General features: G+C 44.4%; 1 protein-coding gene across 1 annotated transcript in view; it reads right to left on the bottom strand.

Annotated features, from left to right (window-relative positions):
- LOC124407210 (lachesin-like) overlaps positions 1 to 14356 on the bottom strand; it is a 137127-nt gene extending 122771 nt beyond the window's left edge. The window contains exon 1 of the mRNA XM_046883098.1: positions 14246 to 14356. Coding sequence (XP_046739054.1) covers positions 14246 to 14315 — 70 coding nt within the window. The 5' untranslated portion in view covers positions 14316 to 14356. The remainder of the gene's footprint in view (positions 1 to 14245) is intronic.
- Positions 14357 to 14834: the final 478 nt, after the last annotated feature.

The raw sequence follows: 14834 nt of genomic DNA, 5'->3' as shown, positions 1-14834 counted from the left end.
TTCTTGTTCTGTTATTTTTTTTCTTGCTGCTTGAAAAAACGCACCGTGTGCTTTCCTTCGCTCGCGGGGCATAATTGATCGAGACACGCTCACTCACCGGCTCTGACAGGTTTTTCGATTCAAGTTTCGAGATCGACTTTCGATTTATCGAGTTTCGGTCGCTTCCAATATCAATGAGAAAATCTCGCGGCCCCGGCAACAAGAATACGTGAAGAAAATTTCAAGCCAGAGTTTGGAGCGGCTCAAATACTTATAGCGTGTCCTCGCGAGGGTGCGAGGTAAGGGATAAAAGGTTTCCGGAAGCTGGCAGGGGAAGTTGGGCTGGGTGGCTCTCCGATACCGTTAAATCTGTTCCCTTTACACAAACGTGTGCGTTTTGTTGATCTTCAAGGAGCACAACAAAGCCGGAAAATGCGCATGCTTGCAGCTCATTCTCAATCTGCATCGCTGTACCAAGTTCCTTCACTTTGCGGCATACTTCTCACAACCGGATGCTCTATTCTCCTGCGATTCCAGCAATTTATTCATGCTATGCCAGTGAATTTATCACGAATGACGGAATGTCTGCTCCTCGGAAACTTAATGAATTCCGCTTGCATATTTTCTTTGAAAGAATGGATTCATTGAAAATCTGTATGATCTTTCAAGTCGCGGTACTGACGATAAACGCGTTTCCGCTGAAGGATGAGCAGCGTCAAACAATTCTGCGGGATTGGAGGTTCATAAAAATTATACCGTACTTGTAGAAAAGCCGATTTTAAAATCCTTGACAAACCTTTCGCGGTTGATATTTTAGGAAGCGTTACTCCGTCGCATGTATACCTACCCCCGTAGTTTGGGTTATTCGCAAATCGGCTTACGACCCCCTCAGCGGACACAGAAAGAGAGGGGAAGGGAGATATCCGCGAAAACAGCAGCAGCAGTAGCGGTGCTTCCAACAACTTGTAACGAAAATGCGGTTTGTTTCTGAAAACAGGCCGCAAATTTGTTGCTTTACAGAATTATCATTCACCCGTTGGTCTCAGGAAAAGCCGGACGCGCCTGGATTATAAAGGCGAAGAAGAATCCATCATCATCTGGTCGCGGTATCTTCGTTACAAACGCACGATTACTAATGCTCAAAGCGGAAATCAACTCAGCCGCGAATCAATAATGCAAAAATGACAAGCCTGTTTCTGCGTTATTTTACTAAAGCTGCGCGAGTATATTCTCGTGCGGAAATACCTACTCGGCTGATAAATCTGCATTGCCATTTGTCAGACATTTATTGTTCACGTAGCGTCAGGACGTCCGTTCGCATTACCTTCCGTGGTAATCGTTACAATAACTCATGTAACTGTGAATTTCACTTTTTTCCAACTGACAGATGGAGATGAAATCGGCTACCTAACCATTGGACGCTCCATCGAATTGGTCCGGCCGTGACCCCGAATATCACGACGTCTTTCCGATCGCCCCCGAACCGTGAACTATCGCGATCTATCACTTAACCGGAAACAACATGCGTGGCAAATATCAGGGTCCACCTTCCGTGGCGCCCATAATGCTATCACTTTGTCAAACAAATGGGGAGACTGACGTTTTCTTCCTGTCAGCTGACGTCGGTTTATGTCGATATTCGGTCAAAATGCCCGACCATTCATTTCAAATATATTCAGACTGTAAAAAATTGGTGGTATAAAGTACAATGGTGTATCAGAAACCAAAAACTACATTCCAAATGTGCTGAAAGAAAAAATTGTGTTCATTAATTATTATCAACACTGTTATGAATATAGGCTAATAATTGACTCATCCATCGGTGATGAATTGTTGGTTTTTATGTAAGTTGCGGCACCAACTATTCTGTCATTTCACACCAGCAGAGACTGGAAAGGATTAATTAGTTCCGAATGGCATAATTCAGAGTTACAGGCTCACGCCATTGCTTTAACACTAAAAGCGAGTTAAAACAAGTACCATAGGCAGCCACCAAACGTCGTCTGACACTCATTTATCTCGCAACAAATCGGGCTCAAGGGTATAACAATCCTGACGAAGCTGCGTATTTCAATTACTTAGGAATTTAAACGACTGTCTGTGGTTATCCATGGTGTATCACAAGACATCTACTTGATGCGTCGTCTGCGTAATTGTAACACGCTACAATAACAATGCGATAATTTTGAAAAAAAAAAAAATTAAACACAACTAAAGCTACTAACACAATTTTTTTTTTGTCGCGTATAAGTTGTCGGTAGACAGTTATCAATCTTCCGAGAGTGCTTACTAAGTGCTGGATTATTTTGAGAAAAAAGGAAACTCAGAACAATCAAGGCTTGTGCTCCTGTAAATGACACTCATTCCGCAAATGTCATGAGAAAAAACAAATTCGATCGTAAGAACCTGCTGATACCGGAAAATAAAAATACACGCATTACGACTGACTATGGCACTAGCTTTTGCACGACTTGCTCGAAATCATAACTTTCCATTTATGCCTTTATGCCACCTAGGCCTTGAATTTTTGATCGATTGCTTTTGTCATTGCGCAATAGAAATCATTAAACTGAAAACGAGCCTTTGAGGATTTGTAACGGTAATTTATTAGTAACAATGATAGCTCCTAGTGTAATCAGGAATGATCGCAAATTTAGTCAATACCGAAATCTGGCCACTTAGAAGATTGTTGGTATCCATTTGTAATAAACTCCGAAGCTTTTACTCTACTGTAGACATGCCATGTATGTTATATGTATGAGAGTTCGAAGCACGTGTTTAGTTCCTCCGATTGCCACAAATGATTGTACGACGGTTTGGTAACTACTGTGTGTCAGAAATGATAGAGCTCAAATACGATGACGCTATAGTAAAACGATTTTTTTTTTCAATTGTTGATTGAACTACCACTTGTTGGAATTTTAAAAATTATTCCTAGAACAATCTACGACGATTGAACTCCATGGAATTGGAAAAATCTCTTACCCCATTTACGATATTTCTGTGAGAATTATTAAATCAAACTATAATGGCTATGACCGTTATGGTTAAACGGTCTCTTCGCGTAATGTGGGCTTTTGCGCTGTGGATAGAACTGATACCATAACTGAGGAAAAATTCATGCAAATCTCACAAACGGTTCGCGAGATAAGGATACTTCTTTAAAAATACATTTTCCCCTCCCTTATCCAAGCTCCTCTAACCATTCCGTTCGAATTACGTATACCAGATCTACAAATTGCCTCTACCATAGAGGTATCTCGGCGATCAAATTTCACTCTAGATAGGTTACTCTATTACAAATTGCACAGAAGACGAACAATACCGGAAAGTACGGGTAACTCGATAGAGTATATCAAAACGCTGTTCAGGGATGCTGAAATAATTGCAAGCTCTCATATGACGTTCCAGGAATACGTAGATCAGTAGCGTTACATAAATTGGTAGCGAGTTTATGACTTCAGGATGTGATGCAAGGTAGCAGGAACAGCAATTTGCAAATAGAAAAAAATCGATTTGTCTATTTAACTTGTGAGCCGGAAAGTGCAGAGAACTCGCCGTTTCCATGTTTTACCAACATTATTACGGAACATTGTAATAAACCATCGGGATATGCGCGAGGCTCAATCGAATACGAGTAGCCGTAAAGGTGGGTTGTTTTGCAGAAGTGCGCCTTCAGGTTTCCGTTTCACGTCCCTCGCGCCGCGCGCCGCACCGGATATGCCCATCCCTCTCGGCGTTTCTCCTTCGTGGTGAACTTAACAAAGCCGTAAAAGAATAAATGGCGCGGTATGCGCGAAGGGAGATAAGTGGCGGGAGCCTCCTTGTTTGCTAATCTAGCAGAACGGGCCCGGATCATCTGTTGCAAGCTGTTGCGGCAGAGGATGATCGCTAATGGAGTTAGTCTCTACCTACCTCTCTACGGAACGCAAGACGCGAGGTAATCAATCACGCGTAGTCAAACAGAATACTGCGCGACCTCTTTCCGCTTTCCTCTCGACCTTACCCGGCCTTACCTTCCCTTACCTTACCTTACCTTCCCTTAACCAGTTTAACCCTGCCTTCACCGCCTTGCCGAGATTCGCTCGCAGTTTTACATTCGACGTTAAAAATGATTGTGAATTCGCTACACATCTACTTTGGAAAAAAGTTGCCAATTTACCAAATCAGCTTGAAAATTTATAAATTCGGTGTAGAGACGTAAATTGCTGTGTATTTTTCTCGAATTGACAATGAAAATTTTAGATTTTACTAAAATTTGTGGGAATAAAAACAGAGAAAAGTCATTTGAATCTACTAAATTGTGTAGTCAATTTATTGTATTTGTTAAGTGAATAAACAGTAAATATATGGTAAATTTCCTGTTTCGTATCCGAATAAAACTTCCAATACAGTGTAGGAAGTTCCTTAGAGAAATTTTCAACAGTGTTAGTCAGCTTTTTCTCGACTTCGGGGATACTTACTTATAATAACAGGATTTATTATCGTCGGGGTAAGCCATGTGCTTATTCATAGCAATCAGCATGCCTGCATCAAATTATGCAGGTGTGACAAATTTTAGCCATCAATATGCCGTGTCAGCCAGAATTTTATGCCACGATGAGCAGTAACTTCTTTAGGGATGTGTGGGGTCTCTCAGCGAAGCTGAAGACTGCATGTTTAGTGTATGCTATAAAAATTTTAAGCTGATTTATATATATACATACACCTACTCATTGATTCCAAAGTTACAGCGGTTAAGGTCTAGGAACCCTGACAACAACGAATTCAAGAGGCTATCACTCCTTCATTGTACTGTCAGATAGGTTTTCTCATTATCACAAGAAATGGGTTTTGTATAAATAATCAACAAAGTGTTTTTGTGAAATACGCAGATCAGCGAACTACTTCACTAAATTACAATTCAAATGAAATCGGGTGAATGCTAGCGAGAGAAATGATTAGTGGAAGGCAGATATTAAACAAAAGACATTTGTCAGGAATTTTTCCCCCCTCGGTATATAGGATGAGTGAAATTCATTGTTTCACTCTTCCAAGAAGAAAATTCCCCCTCGCGGAATTCTCACGGATAAGCGGGAAGCTTCGGAACGCGAATATTACATAGCTGGATGTATACACATCTGTTGTGAAGTGAGGCAGTCGTCAGATTGTCCAGTTCACGAGGTGGATGATTTAATTTATCCGTTACAAGAAATCGATATCAGTCTCCGGAAAAGGCTGCTCAGCTGCCTCGACTATACAAACATATACCGAGTGAAATGGAAATACATTAAAGGAAGATCCATTCATCAGTCGCTAAGAAAGAAGAAAGAGGAATGGAAAGACGGAGAAGAAGTAATAATTTCATTTAATAAAGCTGACGAATCGATTTAGACGCCTCGCTCAGTTTCACACGCTTTTCTTTCACGCGGATAATCAATTCCCTGCAGTCTTTCCTCTTTCACCAGTTTTACCGATCTCATTAGGTATATGCCCGCCTAAATTTAGACACAGAACGACATGATACAGATCGCAACTAATTCATTCTCATTGTGTCAATCATTATCAAACGTTCGCATTACAGTCGATAATGTCTTTGAAGTTGAAATAGGACGAGTAGCGCTGCGGTGGTCCCTTGATGAAATCCTGTTCACAAACCACGTTATCCACGCCCTGCACCGAAGCGATAGCCGTCCCACTCTGCGGTTAACAAATTAACACGTTTCATCAGGGAACATTCTGCTCGGCGAATGTCCAGCCCTCGTCAGCACTTTGACAATTCGTACAGGACGAAACCGATCGTGGGGAAATCTGCAGGGAAAGAAGTTGTGACGTATAGAAACAATTAATTACTCGTCCAGTACTTTTCCACCTCATGTTTGTACGCGTGATAAGTATTACACACGTACGTGCCAAGCCGTCACGAACTGCAAGTTCATCCATGAAGCACACCGCACGCGTAACAACGTCGGCAATAACTAGCAGCTATTCTACTCGTTGCTTTCCCGGGACCAGATTAATCAGCGGGCACCTCGTACATATATTTCATATCAGTATACACTTGACTTCGTTTATGAGATAAACTTTGCCCACTCACGTTCCCGATCCTCCTACCCTTTCCTTGTTACAAACTCAAATACCAATGAGGCACGTACCATGCATTACCTACCGCGAGTAGCAGCAGCACTGACTTACATTACACTACCTTATACGTGCGGTACGCTGGTTCATAACACTTGCAGTAAGTACCTGCAATGAGAGCTTCAAACACGAGTGGGATAGATTCTGTTCGGGGGTGGTCAAGTTCACCGTGAGCAAAACGAAACGAAACTCAAAGTGAAGTAACGCAACGCAACGCAATGTAACGTAACGTAATGATCGGGCATAGTAATGAGCACAAATGAAGTGGGTGAATTATACGCGAACGTCCCTATGGGAAACAGGTACTCGCTCGCTCATGAGTTATTCATGGGAGTCTATCATAGCCACTCCATCCAGATTGTGAGATTAATCGCGCGCGCAAACTCCTTTGCCGGTTGGCCCGCACGGGTCGACGTATTCATTTGGCACGAGGCGGAACATGGAGATGCGAAGTGGGACGAGGAGGAGGAGGGGGGAACTAAGGACCGAGAATGATGGATTCTGCGTTTGGATAGCGTTACTAGTCACTTTGGTTTCCCTCCAATTAGCGCCTCCCCTGAAATGACTCGCTACGCCTACAAGTGCGCCTCTTTTCTCTCTCTTTGTTGATCTCTTCTTTTATTCCCCGTTAATTTCTGCACTCTCAACGTCTCCCTGCAGCTCCATCCACAACGCTACTGTTCTTTCGAAAACATCGTATTACATCGTACCCAGATAATCGGCTTCGACTTTTGATTTCAGCGACGACCATCAAACGCACCTCAAACAGTGTTTCACATCACATCTACAGTAGGTCCTACATGTCCGTAATCAGATCTTTGAAATTTCACGCGACAAACTTCTTACTCGTCATGAGGAACGGGAGTCTGTAGTGTTTGCGCTGGCGGACTTTCACCTGCCAAACAAATCTTCGAGGATCGGTGACTCTGGTGGGTAAATTAATACAGCAAACACCTCCCCAACCTCAGCCATCGCTCTCCCGAAGGTGTGCTCGGGGTGTCTGGCGTCAGGATGCCCTCGAGCACGTCGGGCGCTCTCCTCTTCACTTGGCGTCCCCAAGCCCTGTTTTACGCATCACAGGGAGCCCTTCAAGTGTCTTATGAACAAAGTACCCAATGCCAGCTTTTCCGGGAGCAAAGTAGCTTTTGCAGCCAAGTTCTGAGCCTGTTGCTATTCACGGTGAAAGGGGTGGGTTAAAGAGTTTGTATATGGGCGCACAATGTTTCACTAATAAGAACGAGTAGCTCACTGCACTCTCAAAAAAGTGTCAAACATTTTTATTCCTTCAGGTTTGTTCGCCTTCCGCTTTGCCCAGTTGAGTTGATTATCTGTTAAACTAGATAACGGAATAACAATATCGTGCGTATGACTATCGTGCTTTCAAAGAGTTAATGCGTTAATTTTAGAGAACACATTGGCCACTTCGTTTGGTTATACATATATAGAACAGCTTTACCAACAATAAGTTGAAACCATTTACTGTTTCATTATTAAGAATCATGAGGACATTGAGGTTTACAGGAATTTCTACGTCCCGACTCGTTGCAACGAGTCGACTTCGTGTTTCGTGAGAGGATGTTTGCTCAAGCTTTTGTAAATGCCGACTCGTGATACAATGGAAGGTATACGCCTTATTCCTACGGCGCGTAAACATCAACCGAGAATTTGATGGTAAATAAATTACGTCGCGAGTTAAGCCCCCCACTCCGTCGACTATTGTCCAGGTGTTTTCTGGTGAAGTTTGAGGGCCTCGTTCGAGGGGCTACTGCAGGGTTGTACCGCGTGTTTTATGAGCATCGTACCTACCCTACCATCACCCACACCACACATACAGCGAGCCAGCGAGCCAGCCAACCAGCCAGCCACGTCTCGTAAAACGAAATTGGGGTGGTATTGCAGGTAGTCGATTAACTCGTCGCTTTACTCCTCCGGACCTCATCACGGGCCCCACCACCGCTGCCAGTTTCTCGGGATCGCCCTCATTCAGCGTTGGATTAATTTTTATTACGCTTTGCAGCCGGAGCGATTTGCCAAACAAACTTCAAACCAATTGCATTATCACGAGAATTGAATGAAACGGCGCGGAGCAGAGCGGAGCGGGATGAGAGCTCCACGGCATGGCCATCCAACGCTCGCTGCTCCACGAATGCCTGTGTATCATCCGTGCACCTATAGACACAAGCCTACCTAAATCCTTGGTCAATATTTGTCAGGTTAGGTTAACAGCTTCGGATCGTTGCCAGGGCTGGCCCTGACTTTGTTAAAGCCTTTCCAGAACTCGTGTTCTACAGTGCGCGGTCCACACCCTTGTGCGTACCTTCATACCCCATCTCCGCCGAGGACCCTAAGCGAGATATCCGCAGATGGGTATAACCTCTAAGTGGGTTTGAATGCCTGCCACGCGGTATACGGGTTATGGTGCTTTTTCTCCTTATTCCTTTTTCCCACCACCCCCGCTCTTTTACAGCTTTTCAAGGGCTTCGCGAGCCGGACGAAGGATATGGTATAAAGGAACAGATTTTTGTTCCTTTGCGACCACTTTTATTCCGACCGCCTGCAACTACCACTTCAACTTCAGATTTTTTGTCACCATTTACGGAACGACCAAGTCTTGAACGAAGTTCGGGCGGACGACGAACGTGCATGCATACATAGGTATACCGTATATAGTATACGCGTACATATGTAGGGAAAAAGTCACACTGTCCCGCTAAAGATATAGATAACTTACGACGAAAACTTGCAGTGCAAAACTATGAAAAAGTAATTCTACCCTCGCGGAGCAATTTCACGAGCAAGTGCCGCGCTTGTAAATCCGATTTGGAACGGCGATTAAGGCCGCTTTAGCGTTTTTTACCCATGTTTCTTCTTCTTCTTATTCTTCTTCTTCTTCGCCCTTTTCTTCTCAGGTTCTTATACTATAAATCCTTGTCTTCGGCGCACATTGCTCAAAGGCACAAATAGCATTTCTATACCTGCATGAATTCCTCCAGCATGTCAAATATGTATACCTACCTAAGTGTGTGTATTTATGTATAATGTGCCCACTGTATAAACCTTACGGTGGGTAAATTTTCGAAATCAGTGGAAAGCCAAATTAGCATCAATACAAGCGCCACAATCACCAGCAGCGCCGGAGGCCGCCGGGTGTAACACACTGACAAAGCTTCATGTAAATTGAAGACAATTAGAAATTTTGGCTCAAAGCAACGCCAAGCAGCGCTACCACCAGGAAGTACCGTGTACTTGCGATTTGAGTTTTGGCTGTCGGGAATTCCGCCCCTGAAAGGGAGAATCAGAGAATCTCATCCCTGGCAACGGGTAACGTGACCCCAGATGAACTGCGGCGACCGCTTTGACCGGGTTGTCGTCGGCTGCGGCGCAAATTTGGCTCTGTATGGACTTGGCTGCCATGCATGTTACGGATTTTCTACAGCGCCACTTTGACTCCGATTCGTCCGATATGGGCAGAAGTGACGGGAGAATTTACATACGAATGACGGTGTAATCACCGATGTATACGACGATGGTTAATACAATAGTAATAGAATTAACATTGACTGAAAATTCGGGCGATAATCAACGTAGTTCAGCAATCATCGCTTGTCGGAATAATTAACGATGGGATCCCGTCACCTGGTTCATCCGTCTACGCTACAAATACAGTATTTTCCCCGCGGTTCTGATCGAATAAACCTGAAATTTCACTGTACTATAAATGAAAATCCACGCTCTGAACTTTTATCTCATTACCCTACATCCGTTGAACCGAAAACACGGTCGTTCAACTCGAACCGTCATAAATACGCAATCGAAGATGCATTTCACTGAACTGGGGCACCGGAATATCTCGGTATGCATGATAATATCGTACCATAGGTGTATTAAAATGACCACCCTATTTGTATGTACACTACAAATATACACAGGTGTAATTAGATTGGTCCTCGAATTTCCTGGCAGTATACTCGAAAATTAGTTTCTAATAGCGGGGCGGCTGGAAAGCAGACTACCGACGTGAATTGTCTCATCAATGTTATCCAGTGATTAAAGCTCCCTGTGGGGGATATTCTGACAAAAGGCAGCATTTCAATATTTCAAGCTGCACGTAGCGTTAAGGGCGCAACGTTCGTAATTAAGGGTTTCAAATGTAAGGCCGGCATTGAATCATGGCTACCACTAACAAATTCATTCCATCTTATTCTACGTCACTTATGTCGTAGCCAACAGATTTTCACCCCTGATAAATTCTCCTACAATTAACCCGAAAAAAGTAGCGGATTATTCAATAATTCACGACGGTAATTGTACCAACGACATACAATTATTCCTGGAAATGATTGATGTTATAAGAATATGGAAAAAGAAAACAAAAATGGGTAAAGAAAAAATGCATCTCGATGCGCATGAAACGAAAAAATGTTCTTGGCTTTCCGATTCACCGAGTCGTGGCATGTCTTTGAAAATGAAAAGGTTCCATCAGCCCAAGCCTCCCTTGCATAATTTCGCAAGGGATAAGGAACGAAGTGGGTGATCATCGTCAAGACGCACGTATACGCGAGGGCTATAATTGAATGAAGTATAAAATATTTAAGTGGCTGAAATTACGTTGGAACACCGAGGGGTTGTCTATTTAAAACGCAGGAATTTGTCATCGAACGATCGTGAAACTATAATAATAATCCTCAGCGACGCGTCGTGGATTGACAGCTGAATGAGGACATTGAGAAAGCTCGTAGACATTAAATCAAACAAGCTTCTCGTGTGAACGTAATGTCTACAACTTGAAGAAACGGTCGCAGATTGTAGTCATAGCGTCTATTTTCCATTTTACAAAGAGTTTCAACCACCCACCCAGGTGCGTCATTTACCACACTTGTGGGCCCCGCTTGCGGCTTTAAAGCCGTACGTTTCGCTCGTGCCGACGGCGTTTAGTCTCCGCTGCAGTAAAAACATTGACGTGTTATCACGAACACGGAGCAAAACTACCCGAGCTTTACTTGCACATATGCGATGAACAAGGAAGCGGGAGCGCTATGGTCCACTTTACAGGTGAAAAGCGAGTCATCGAGCCAAGCACCACTCTCCTCCCTTCTACAGGTTACAGCTGTTCCGGTACCAAGGAGATATCGTTGCGCGAATATTACAGAATTCGAGACGTCGGTTATGAGCCGTGTAAGCCCCGGAGGTTCCTGACATCGCCGGACATTCCGGCAGAAATATCTCGGCGTCGCGCATCGCCCGCTTAACTTCTTTGTCGAGGCTCGATCCGGAGCAGATATCTTTTTCCGCTCCTCCCGAGTCTCGGGGTATAAATCTATTACGGAGCGCCGACATTCCGCGGGGGCTTGGCATGTTGGCTGTTGTTCAAATGGTCTATCCGACAATAAAAAGCGATGCACGTCTCCTGGAAATCCTCTACTTCCGCGAGATTTAAACGCACACCCCCGACCCGCAGAGCTACGTCTGTCCTTCCATCCCTTCGTCCCGCTCTTTTTATCCTCTTCCTCTCGTCGTTGTTGCCGTCACCACCGCGCGGCTCTTCTCCCTCTAACCCCCCCGCCCCTTCTTCCCTCTACGTCGTCCTCGTCCTCATCCCCGATCCCGACATCCCTTCCTTTCCGCGCCGCTTCCACTACTATCTCTACTCCTTTTTCAATGCAGGGAAAGAAACGTGTTTGTGTTTGGACTCCGGCCAGATAATCTACGGCAATAAATTTCTCTGTGTACAATGCCATGTGATTGGTTTTATCTATCGGCACTGTGCGGTGGTGGGTGGCGAGGAAGGTTCGGACCGGGTATAGCCACCTAGATTCAGACCGCTATCCACGTTGCACGCATCAAGCTTTCGCCCCGCAAATCGACTCGAACCGGAATGATTTCTCTTCCATTTACTACCTCCTATCTCATCTTCGGGGTGAAACTTTGAACGGACGATTCGAGTGCAATGCGCGCCGGTCCACTACGATTCGCTACAATGATTTCGGTGCATATCGATTCTTTTTACTATGTCGTTTATTTACTAGTATTACTTATTATTTTTTCTTTTTTCTTTCCATACACACGCCGAGTTCGTAGTTTTCCCCGATTGCTCGGGGATATTAACTCGCCTAATGGTGCGGTGGCGCGTTGAAAGTTGAAATAACCCGCTGATGTACCTACCTATCCTGCACCGATCCCAAACCAACTTTCCGAGCTTCTCCTATTTAAAGCACGTATGTTCGTTATTGGACAATAAATTTTGATTAAAGCGGAGAGGGAAATTTGGTCGGGTACTGACTTCTAGTTTCCCCCCGTTAGGTTATGGAACTTTTGAACCGAACCGGTTGTTGTTAATTCGCTAATGTTACTATAACCTGACCCCAAGCCTTGCTGTCGAGAAATTATTGCTTTGTATTGCCCGATGATGACACTATATATTACACCATTTACAATGTGCCGTATGTTTCCTGCTGGTGACCATTACCCCTAATCGTAATCGGTGTTCAGCCGTGAGTGTACAGTAACCTTCGCCCCTTCCACCGAATATACGCCTCTCTGTACAGTTATACATCGAAAGTGTTGTACAAATTGATTTCGACACTCGTTAAAATTGAAATGAAAAAATTTCGTATTTATTATACCCATGAGGTGGAATGAAATATTTCACGATTTAAACAAATATATTTTACTGACGTAACGATGGCGAAAGTAGGAATGAATACATTTTTATGAACGCCTGCGCATCCCGTGGTGCGATATAAAAGAGTGAAAAATTTGTTAAACGGTTGAAACAATCTATTTCTAAATTTTGTGACAGACGAGATCAGTCTGCACGATCCACGTTGGGGAGTATAGGAAAAATTTCATGATTCATGGGATCGTGAGCGCAAGAGATTCGGCGCGTGTAACAATCTTGAAAAGGATCGAATCATTCATCCGCGTTGCTTGATTCGATCGGTCGTATCTAGGCAAGTGACCGTTGTCAAAGTTGCATTGAAAACCGTAGGAGTCGACGTGCAGTTGGTAGCTGTATACAAAGTTCGATTGAAACTGCAGAAGTGCATGACGACAAAGCTTCAATTCGGCAAATACGCTCCGAATCGTCGCGATGCGGTTTGGTGCAAGGAAACGCACTATACACGATGGCGGTGGTGCGGAGTGGTGAAATCCCGAATGCAGTTTTGCAGCTGGATCCCCGAGTCGGACAGTGAAAGGAGTAAGTTGGGAGAGAAGTTGTCGCGCGGTTTTGTCTGCATTTTCTCTATGCGAGGAAAACAGGGTGTGCAGCTGGCGGTTCACTCTTTGCCAGGAATAAGGGCAGTTTTTCACCTCGCTACCTATTTTAATGTCGCATGCGCGCGGAAAACCACCCTATACTTCACCTTCCAACACCTACACCTTCACACACCCTCACTCACTCACTCACACACGGATCCTTGGCTGACGAAGAGAGGAGCGTCGTCACCGTCGCTCCCGCATCTTGCCGGCACAGTCGTGGCGCCAACGGCGAAACTTACTGTCGTATCAATACTACGGTATCCCCCCATTGTTTTCCCGAGATAACGTACGCGCAGAACTCTGTCCCTCTGCGTATCTCGCACTCTGCACAACCAGACGTTGTAGAATCTGTGACTTGACAACGCGCAATCGCGGCCAGCTCTTCTTGCTGATTGTAAGTCAGGAATTCATGGTCCATAGTCGAAACTCTGTGATTCCTTGTGCGTGGCGACTTTGCACGAGCATGCGGGCGGCCACCCCTGATACCGTTGTTATTATACGGCTGACAAATCTGACGGGGGAAGGGCCGACACGCGGGGAGCAGACGAGATTCTTGAGAATTGCCAGAATCCCGGAGGTTATGCTGAGGGGGAAAAACACCATCGTCGTAGCATCGCTGAACCCCCGATGAGTCACGTAACATGTGACGAGAAATTCGCGAGTCACGATCGAACATCCCCACAGGATACGAGGTCATGGAGTGGAGCAAAAAGCGCGCGACGATATCAATATATTTGTCCGATATTCATCGGGTACCGTGGAATACTGTTTTCTTTTTCTTTTTTTTCTTTTGGTTGATTTTCTTTTTACTTTAGTCGAACCGAAAAATTCAGAGTCCTCTGCAAGTAAGGAGGAATTAATTTATAGAATGAATATTTTCACCTACCTTTGACACAAGGTACATAAGCCAGCCATAAAGTGACACTGGAAATCAGGAACAACTTTGTTATTGTCATTTTTACGCAGCTTTCGATTACAACATTAACGCGACCCGGAGTTCAGACAGTGACTGGCTCGTGGATCGCTGTTCTCCAGGAATAACGCGAAACGCATGCGTCCTGGCCCACGTGCCAAACTCTTCCACCCCGCGACGTCCGTCCGCCTCCACACCCACGATCACCTGAGAATTCCTATACGCGAATTGGAAGGCACATGCGAGAGTAGCAACGTAATCATCTTTGTCGAAAAAAGTATTTCGCGTTGCATCGTCAGTTCGCTTGATACGATTTGCAAAAATTGCGCTGAAAGGGTAATATACTTGCAGAAATTAGGTTTCACCTGGATAAATGATGCGACTGGAATCGACTGATTTGTGTAGTAGAGGAAACAGGTCATAGTATAGTCACACTGTTTATTCTCTGATGTTTAAAAAATTTTCGAATAAAATTTTATTCAATTTAGATATGGGGCACTACAGATAAATTCTTTGAGCACCTAGAGAAAATTCATGGCTATTCTAAAGCAAGTGTGAATAG

This window comes from Diprion similis, chromosome 6 (genome assembly GCF_021155765.1).
Source record: "Diprion similis isolate iyDipSimi1 chromosome 6, iyDipSimi1.1, whole genome shotgun sequence".
Classification (NCBI taxonomy): Eukaryota; Metazoa; Arthropoda; class Insecta; order Hymenoptera; family Diprionidae; genus Diprion; species Diprion similis.
Note: the sequence above shows the minus strand (reverse complement) of the source record. Positions and strands in the feature narration are given on the sequence as shown.